Raw genomic sequence first — 10,138 nt, forward strand, 5'->3', positions numbered from 1 at the left:
ACAATCAATTCTAACAAATGGACCACGCTAAATGCATGGTTGGATTTGCAAAAAAAAAAGTGTCAAAAATGCCTAGTTCCAGTTCACATATTTTCAGTTTACATATTCTAATGACCTGTAGAAGAAATGTTTGATCGTACTTCACCTCAAGAAAAATGACAACAATTAAAAATATATATATTCAGGATTATATAAAACTACAGTAGCTAAAGGAGAAAAAATTCCAGAAGAGAACTCATGAATAACCATGAAAAATGCCAAAATGAACCACAACACCAGAGTGCAAAATGTCCCAAAAATATAGAAAGCCCAGAAAATCATGTATTCAGCCCTTTCATACATAGACAAGTTAATCCAACGATTACTTGAAGAAATTAAATAAAAAAAAGCTAGTGCAATTTGTGATCCACAAAGCTTTCTTAGTACAGGATTTTCCGATTGCTCTATTGATGTGAACAGGAGGGTCTCTCCTGAGCCTGCAGATTCGAAACCGAACAATGCTAATTAATTATAAAAATAATAGAATATCTAGAAAGTGCAAGAAAGTAACTTTAAAGAAGAAAAAATAATTGAATTTTATATTTCAACTTCACCTTTTTTTTTACTGTCCATCTACAGATATCCCTTCATCTATAAATAGATGAGATTTTTTCTAATGCTAATTCAAATACACATAACCCGCTAAAAGATAAAACTTATCTTAATCTAATAAATCTAAATATTGGATCTAATACATAATCCAGTATATTACAAATGAACTAAATACTAAAATGATTCAAATGATAAAAAATCTAAAATATAAATTAGATCTAAATTGATCTTTATGGACTCGAGTCTGCTGCTTCACTCTTACATGATTCTTCCCGGGTTGGAGAAAGACTTGCCCTCAAGTCTGGATCCTGCTTATGCCTTTTTCAATCTCACTTCACCTTGTGGGTTATTGACCCACAATATGTAATCATACATTTCATTTGTTCCAAATAAAAGAAACTTGTTGGATTTTGTTCAAAATGTATAGCAAGACCTGAAGTATTCTTTTTAAACCATTCATAGTCCTTTTGATCCTTCTGTTGACACGGATCAAATGAATCGAATGAATTTAACATAGACTTGATCCAATGTGAACGAGTTCATGAATAGAGGATATGGACCTCTTGCTTCATCATCCTACGTTTCACAAACTGTAGTTGATGTGCTCCCAATAAGTTCAAGGATTGGGGGTAATATATGTTTTACGTCTGGTTAAGATGTTTTTTATTTGAGATAGGTTTGGATATGGCTAAGTCTTTAATAGATCTAATTGGGATTGGATCAAATGGACTTGTGTTTAGGCTCAAGTTAAGGTTTTAGGATGTTGGGAAATGTGGGTCTAAAATAGGTTTAAGAGGATCCAATATAAGACATTTGAATTCAGGATATGAATTTGAGGCCAAATCTTCTTTAATTAGATTAAGGTCTTTAAGAGTGTCTTGGATGGGTTTTATGAAACGATTATCTAAATTGCATACTAATTTGGTTTCACTTACTTGGGTTTGGGTAGAAGTTGTAGGAATGAACCTGGTTTGTATCAATTGTTTTATCTTGCATCAATCTTGGATCTGTCCAAGTCTCTGATTCTCATGATCTGTCTACAACCGATCCCACCACATATAGGCCAAACTTTGCAATCGTGTCGACGCCACTAGTGTCTTCTGATGCTCTAGCACATGATGTTGATCAAAAGATGACTCCATCAAGTACATCCAACTGAAAAGAAGCTCTGCATTGAATCTGCCCACGAACTCAGGTCCGTCCAACTTGAAGTTTGGATTAGGTTCAAATTTGGATCATGGGTTGGGTTTAGGTTTTTAGATTGGGTACAAGTATAATGTGGCTAGATTGGGATTAAAGTTTAGTGAATCGAGTCTAAGGTTTGGGGTTTGGGATAATACAGGCTCATTGGAATAGGGGTTACAGTTAAAATGGGTGGAAATGAGAAACAAGAAAAAGAAGGGGCAGCAGACAAAAGAGAAAAAGAAGGGATTACAGTTATAAATATATGAATTTTTTTTAATTCTAGTCCAAATAAACTTTCTAATCTGATAACAAACTGAAAGATAAAACTTATCTTAATCTAATGAATTTTGGATATTAGATTTAATAAATAATCTAATATCTATTATAAATTAACCAAATATTAAAATAATCTAAATACAAAAAATATAAAATATAAATTAGATTCAAGTGAATCCTTATTCTACTCCACTCCTGTATCATCTATACGAACAGAGAGAGGTTTACTACAGGAACAACAAAGTGTAGAAAGCAAATTAAAAATTGACATGCAGAGAGATGGCAATGTAATGTATGTTGGTTCAATTTGCCAAAGAGTTCACAACTAAAGTAGAGCCCTCCGTTTTTTTTTTTACCTTTTTGGATATTTAACAAGAGAAAACCTTGGTTCAAGTAGTGGGGCCCGTAGAGAATGACACCTTGGTTCACAACTAAAGTAGAGCCCTCCTAATCTAATAGCTTATCTCCAACCAGTGTAAACCCTTCCGCAAGATCTGATCAGGTTCAAGGTACCTTAGATGCCGTCCATCAAAATGAACGGCGTTTCAAACCCATCAAAAACCTCATAGTTTTGAACGAATTTCAGCCGTAGATGTGACTCATCTGGCAAGTAAATCCGATGGGATGACCTCAAATCCGACTTTGGTTAACTAGATTTGGTAAGACAAAATCATATCCGATTACAATCGGATGTGGATATGGTTTTGATTTTTTACTACTGGATTTCATGGATGTCCATATCTGATGGATATTCCAATCCGATTATATGTAAAAAAACAGTTTTTGTGTGAACTTTTCACCATCTGAGTCCAAATCCGAACCGGAGTCTGTATAAGCATCCAATTAATCGGATCTGGTATCTTTCACTTACGACACTAATTCGAACTCTGTTATTGAAAATAACGCAATGTTATCATGATCCAAATTGGGTTAGATCCAAATTAGATTAGATCCAATGTCCCGTTTAACAAGTGGGTCACTCTTGTGAATTGCGATATAATTTTGTCTGAATATCCAACACTGGTCCTAAATATTTTATATGTATTTTTTAGTGTATATATATACGGGACAGGCTTAGGATTCATTTTCTTGAACTGGCATAAACGAGGTCTAGAACATGAACCCTTATCTGAGTGTGTTCGGGTAAACCCTGATCCCACATAAACTTTACCTGCTTGACAATGTACCATGGACTATATATCTATGTCACACTTTAGGGTGTCATTGGGTCGGATTTGACCTAGACCCGACCTGTACCAAACCTTATAACGTCAGGGTTTAGTCATAAACAAGGAGATCCGACCAGAATCTGCTGAGATTCAAAGGATCAAATTAATATATGGAGTCAGGTATGGTTTGTGAAATTTCATACCAAACTCGGGCTTGACCCGAGTTTCTACTAAGATCTGTAATTTTATAATATAAAAATGATAAAAAAATTTATTATTTTATTGGGTATGGTCTGGGTCTGATTACTGTAATCCTTATAAGATCTGGGTATGGTTTCTCTTACGGTGGATTTGACTGGACCTTGATCCAGACCCGATACCAGCATCTCAAGTCAGATTTGGACCCGTTGACATCCTATGTGACAGTGATACGATACTTGTCCAATGCATGTCATATATGACACGAGTTTAACACATCATGACATGCTGCGTATTAAATTGATGCTTTTAGTAATATTTTCATAAAAAAATATATATTAAATGTTTTATTGATTAGAAAATAAATAAATCAGTGTTACAGTACCTTAATTAATATTTGGTATTGTTGAAGGCACGAAACTACTGAGTTGAAAACCGTAAGTTCAAGTTTTATTGACTCAATCTGGCCATGAAGATGCATTCAGCATGGGTTTTTTTTTTTTTTTGGCGATAAGAATCAAACCTCAGATCATGAGATTTCAATTTAATAGTATGAATTTTTTAGTCAGTAAAATTTTATGAATTTTAGACAATTGACTTTTGAAGCCCTTAAAAAACACGTTTACCATGTCACAACCACATAAATTAAAACTCATTTTCAGCTAAAAAATCCTGTAGATCATTCACAAAGTCCCATTTACAAAAAAAAACTAAAATAATGAAAAAGAGTTTATTATACTCAACAGTTCCATACCTTCAATAGCACACAAATATCAACCCCCAAAGTAAAAAAAAAGGGTTTGTCACAAATTTTTTTAAGTAACGTGTCGTGTCACACCCGTATTTTTGTGATATAGGAGTGTAGTATAACCTATAGAAGCCTCACTCCGGCTCCCTTCCCCGCTTTTCAAGAGGAAAAATGGTGACAGAGGGACGGTCTGAAACAGAACGATGCTGAGGAAATGGCCTATTAGGGTCATTAGGGTTTCCCTCTCCAAAACCCTAACCCCCTTTCCCTCCTCCTGGTTCTCTTCCTCTCCGTCGTCGTCTTGCCCCTCGCCTCCAGCCTTCGCCATGAAGAACGTCACCAGGAAGAACTTCGACGCCGCCCTCGCCGGCCTCCGGGCGGCGGTTAGGGACGCCGAATTCGTGGCTCTGGACCTCGAGATGACCGGCGTCGCGAGCGCGCCGTGGCGGGAATCGTTCGAGTTCGACCGCCCGGACGTCCGCTACCTCAAGCTCAAGGACTCGGCGGTGAGGTTCGCCGTCGTTCAGTTCGGGGTCTGCCCCTTTAGATGGGACGATTCGAAGGAAACCCTCGTCGCTTACCCGTAAGATTTCCTCCCTTTTTCGGCGATTATGCGGCGAAACAATACAAAATTCCGTGCATTTTAATGCCCAATTGTTGTTCTCCACCTCTTTTAGATTGATATCCTTCGCATAGTGAGAGAAAACCAATGGAAGTCACGGAAATCAGCAATGGGAGAGACTAACATGTAGACATAATCACCGTTATTAAAGAGAGAGCAGTTGTTGATCAAGCATTCCCTCAAATGTGCTTTTTTCGCTTGTTAGAGATTGATTCTGTGTATAAATTTTAGGGTGTGTGTGGGTTTGCGGAATTAGGTTGAATTGGAATTCAGTTTCATCAAAATCCCCCGTTCTTCTGTTTTTGATAAACGAGTTTTGAAAGTAATTCGATTCTTATTCCACCCAACTCCATCAATCCAAAAACACCTTTAAGGGAATCCTTGGTTCATGGAATATTCAACTTCTTCAATGGAACTGAACTCTTGTTTCGACCCACAGCATTAATATTCCTCAAAGAGAGGGAGTTTTTCTATTTTCCTTTTCCTTTTGTTTTGGGAATTTGACTTGTCTGTTTCATCTATATATGGAAATGTTTGAGAAACGCTAACATGTGTTCTTCAGGCACAACTTTTATATATTTCCACGGAAAGAGCTTTCTATCGATTTTCCTTCGTACGAATTCCTTTGCCAAACAAGTTCAATAGGCTTCTTGGCGAAACACCAGTTTGATTTCAATGCTTGCATACACGAAGGTAAAATTGTAGTCTGAGTATTGATTTTGTCATTGGTCTGTTCATTTCTTGTTTGTTGTAAATGAAGTGGCAAGCCTGCTATTGATGTGGGATTACGGCAAAGTTACTTTCTCATACTTGTAGATAGTGAAACTGCTGGTTGGAGAAGGTGAGAGTATTTGAGTTTTTCTCATTGCGAAGTGAATCTGTCTGATTTAATTGCTGTTATTGGCTTTATATTTCGCCTTTTGAAAAAAAACAAAAAATGTTCCAAAAAAAAAACTCATGGCATTTGTTCATCATTTCTTTCTTGTTATACACAGCGAATGTCTGTTTCAGGAATGTGTGTGTGTCCTAAATTATCTTATCTCCTAACAATCAATAACAGCTTAAAAAACATATGTTAGGTGTCTGCTTAATCTTAAGTTACAGATATATTTACGTAGCTGAGTAGAAAACATCCATTGGATGAGGAGCCCCTTTCCTGTTTAGATGTGTTTTTAGATAGAGTGGTGAAAAATCAAATTTTCTAGTTAAATTGATTTGATCTGAACTATGTTTTTTAATAAATAAGCAATGAGAGACACGCCTAGCAGTATTAAGCAAAAAATACCTGCAACCATGTTCCTTTTATGTGGTTAGGATGGTTAGGAGATAAGGGAAGGTGCTAGGTGTTTGCTGTTTCTTTATAAATAGTTGGTTAGGGGCATTTTCTTTCTGTTCATAAAAATATGTCTTCATTACTAGTGTTGGTTTCCCGTAAAATTTATGTTGTGCACACTCATCGGGGTATGCTTCTTTCTCTTCATGCCTTGTCCAATAGCAGTGAATGATATCTGATGTTTTAAAGTTCATTCACAGGATCTTGAAACTTTATGGTCGAGCACTTAAAATGTTTCCGCTGTCTTTGTTGACCACAGGAATATCATATTTATCAAGAGCACAAGAGGTTGAAGCTCTACAGCATTTCAAGCTCACAGATGATTATCTATCTGGTGATTGTCCTAAAGAAGTCAAAAATATACCATTAATAAGAACGGCCGATGTTCTTTTCACCGAGAGAATGAGGCTTAGATTTAGTGAATGGCGTGACAGTTTTCTAGCTTCCCAAGTTTGGTCAGATCAGCTTGGAGAAGGTTCTGGTGACCACAAAACACAACTGAAAACTATTTTCTTTAAGATGCGGCCATCTCTTTTATTGAATGGGTTCACGTCTCATCAACTAAAGTTGATTCGACAGGTATTCTGTTTCTTTGCCAACTCAGGTAGCATTTGGATGTATGTATAAATATGTAATTTTCATTTATATTTATTTTAGAAAAATTTCACTGTGTTTGGATGTCCTACTTTTATTTGTTCATTATAAATTTTACTGAAAAGATAGAAACACTCTCTCTTTTGAAACTTACAGCACTACAGGCATCTTCATGTTTTCCTGTTGAACTATCTTATGGTTTATGGTTTTCAAGTTGATCATCTTTTGGTCAGATGGTACTATCATCTTAGCTGTTAGCTACTATTTGCTCATATTTCTTCAAAATTTTCATGTTTTTTGTTTAATTTTTCTTGTGATCAGTGTTATTCCCATCTGCAACCATGAATTTATTGCTGACAGATGACTGAATATAGGTTATAGGAAAGAATTTCAAAGACCTTTTATACGTCCGCTCATATGATAATAGCTCTGATGGGGAAAGCATGGTCATGTACACAAATTCTGAGGATGACAAGGCCTTTCTTATGGTAAGAAATTTTAAAAGAAACATGACAAAAAGACCTGTACAAGTTTTACCCCCCATTTTAGGACTTTGTTTACTTTATGGTGGATATTTTTCATTCAGGAAGAAATCAGGAAGGATTTGAGAAAGGAAAGAGAGTCCAAGGTTGAGGTTGCCATCGGTTTTCGCCATGTGATTGACCTTCTTACTGCAGAAAAAAAATTGATTGTCGGCCACAATTGCTTATTAGGTCTATACTCTATTCTTTGTTTATTTATGTATTTATTATGTGTCAGCTAATCAACACTGCTCAGAGCCTCAAGTGTAGTTTTGTTTCTTTTGATTGCTTATAGACTTCGCACATGTACACAACAAGTTTATTGGCCCCCTTCCTCCGACGCTAGAAGAATTTGCTTTGAATATCCACAAGAGTTTTCCCTACATTATTGACACCAAGCACCTTCTTAGGGCCGAACTTACACTTCAAAGGTTATTGAAGAAGAACAGCACGTCATTATCTTCAGCTTTTGCATACCTTTGTCCACAGATAGCTTTGAATTCAACGGATCCAAGCTTGTCTTCAAGTCGCGGCATTAAAGTTGAAGTTGAAACGGATGAAATAAGGTTTGTTTTGAAGCATGTTGGTGATACATTGATTAATTTTCATTCTTGCACTTTTTGCCAAGAGTACTTAACCCAGCCATTCTTGTTCAGATTTGGTTGTGATGGTTGCTCAAATAGTTTATGATTCTGATATAAAGTTCATGCTGCAGATCATCCAGCTCGAATTCCGGAGCCAAGCATGAAGCTGGTTATGACGCATTCATGACCGGCTGCATTTTTGCCCAGGCCTGTAAGCATTTGAGTGTTGAATTCAAGGCTCATTCTGTGAAAGATCTGGTTGAGAACCAAAAACTTCAGAAGCATGTTAATCTACTGTACCTTGGCTTGGACCGCAGAACCATGGTATGTCTAAGTGATGGGAGAGTTATGAAGTTCTCTCAACTGATTCACAAACAGAGATATCCCAAGGTTGTCTTCTCAAACATCATCCTCATCTGGGGATTCCAGAAAGGCATCAAACCAAGGGAACTGCAGGATTCCATATCAAAGGTTTTCGGATCGTCTGCGGTCACTTCTGTCTTCTTAGTGGACGTTTCCGCTGCAATTGTTCAGTTCAGCAAGGAAGAACTTGTTTCTGATTTCCTCGTATTAAAAGACACTCTGGAAAAGAGTAGCGATCTGTTATCTGTTCTGCATCCTCTAGCAAAGTTGTTTGAAGGGGGAAAGACGCGAGCTGCAAGGTATGACGTTTATAAACAGATTTGTGGTGCTTCATCATCGAGGCTGCTATTTGCGGACCAGGCGGAGACTTTGGGGTTCACATGGAAGACAAAATTAGAGATGGAGGATGGGGCAGAAACTGAAAAACAGAAAGCCAGCACAGAGAATGCTGAGGAAATGCTTGATTCAGTTTCAGTTGAAAAAAGCGTAAAACACACGAATGAAGGATCGTTGGGGGACTCAGAATCTTGTCTATCTGGTGAGCAGGTTTTGGATGTACTGCTTGGCTCCAAGTCTCTATTCGGAAAGAGATTGAAGAATTGAACATTGAACTCTGATAAGCACCTTTTTGTTTTTGTTTTTTTCAAAGAGCTTCGAGGCGGGTTTTAGATGTATTTTTACAAGTAGCAGTTTTTCGTTCATGTGATGTATTCATTCTGTTTATTCGACATTATAGATTTATAATTTCTATTGAAAGTAAATAGAAACGGGCCCGATTCTAAAATCTATCTGGGGCTGTTTTTAACCTATTTATGTTTATCATAGTTTATTTTTTCAGGCCCCATTTCTCCGGTGCTTTCTTCTTTCTTCATCGCGCGGGTCATTGACCACCTTTCGCTTTCGCTTTTCATCCACAGACAGACCGGTAGTCTGAACGAACGATTCAAACGCTCGAGGATATGTTGAGAGTGTGTGCTTTGGATTGGGCTGGTGATTGGGACAAGCATGTGAAGCTTGCAAAGTTTTCTTATAACATCTTTCATGCTAGTATTAGTATGGTCCTGTATGAAGCACTGTATGGTCGACCATGTAGATTTCTTGTGTGTTATGATGACGTTGGAGTGAGAGCAGTGGAGTCTCCAGAATCATCCAGATCAGGTGCGTTTAATCCAACAAAGGTTGATTGCAGCTCAAAGTAGGCAGAAGAGTTATGCCGATCAACGACGTAGAGAGCTCAATTTTGAGGTAGGCGACTACGTATTTGTTCGAATCTCGCCTACAAAAAGTATTTTCCGGTTTGGAAAGAAGGAAAAGTTGAGTTCTAGGTATGTTGGACCCTTCAAAGTCCTTGGACGTGTCAGAGAGACTGCATACCGGGTAGCACTTCCTTCTCAGTTTTTGCAGATTCATGATGTGTTCCATGTCTCGATGTTGAGAAAGTACGTACCTGACCCCTCACACGTGATTCACTATAAGGCGATCGAGGTACAACCTGAATAACTACAGACGAAAAGCCAATAGATATTGTGGAACGCCAGAAAAAGGTGCTATGTAGTAGGACGATCCCATTCGTGAAAGTGTGTTGACAGCATCACAGGTTGGAGGAGTGCACTTGGGAACCTGAGGTAGATATGCGTCATCACTTCCCACATTTATTTGGTATGTGCTAATTTCGTGGATGAAATTCTTTTAAGAGGGATAGGATGTAAAATTCGTGTTTTAAGAAAAAAACAAATTCTTTTAAATCCCTCATATCCGACCCGAACCCGTAACCTGATAGGGTTTTAAAAAGAAAAGGAAACCCCCGTAACCGTCGACCCCTCGTTCCTCCTTAAAAACTCGTAAAGGGTGTGTGTGTGTGTAGGGGGGGGGGGGGGGGAGAGGCCATCACCTTGCGCCTCTCCTCTTCCTTCATCTCGCTTCTGGGGTACGCCAGCCACCGACGTCGGTCCTC

The 10,138-nt window shown here is 37.8% G+C and overlaps 1 protein-coding gene across 1 annotated transcript; it reads left to right on the forward strand.

Annotated features, from left to right (window-relative positions):
- The first annotated feature begins 4,327 nt into the window (after positions 1–4,327).
- Positions 4,328–8,968, forward strand: LOC149818417 (poly(A)-specific ribonuclease PARN-like). The gene is made up of 7 exons (XM_089984306.1): positions 4,328–4,750; positions 5,352–5,482; positions 6,382–6,701; positions 7,091–7,204; positions 7,303–7,429; positions 7,533–7,803; positions 7,953–8,968. Exons 1-7 carry the CDS (start codon positions 4,371–4,373, stop codon positions 8,785–8,787), a joined length of 2,178 nt encoding a protein of 725 aa, XP_089840432.1. The 5' UTR covers positions 4,328–4,370; the 3' UTR covers positions 8,788–8,968.
- Positions 8,969–10,138: the final 1,170 nt, after the last annotated feature.

The sequence above is a fragment of the Nuphar pumila genome, chromosome 13 (assembly GCF_984573655.1).
Source record: "Nuphar pumila chromosome 13, dmNupPumi1.hap1.1, whole genome shotgun sequence".
In the NCBI taxonomy this organism is placed as follows: Eukaryota; Viridiplantae; Streptophyta; class Magnoliopsida; order Nymphaeales; family Nymphaeaceae; genus Nuphar; species Nuphar pumila.

Excerpts from the sequence above, each read along its gene's own strand:
- LOC149818417 (XM_089984306.1), top strand. The coding sequence starts at position 4,371 with ATGCTGAGGAAATGGCCTATTAGGGTCATTAGGGTTTCCCTCTCCAAA. Across the intron at positions 5,483-6,381 it reads CAATGCTTGCATACACGAAG|GAATATCATATTTATCAAGA; the intron begins GTAAAATTGTAG and ends TGTTGACCACAG. Across the intron at positions 6,702-7,090 it reads AACTAAAGTTGATTCGACAG|GTTATAGGAAAGAATTTCAA; the intron begins GTATTCTGTTTC and ends GACTGAATATAG.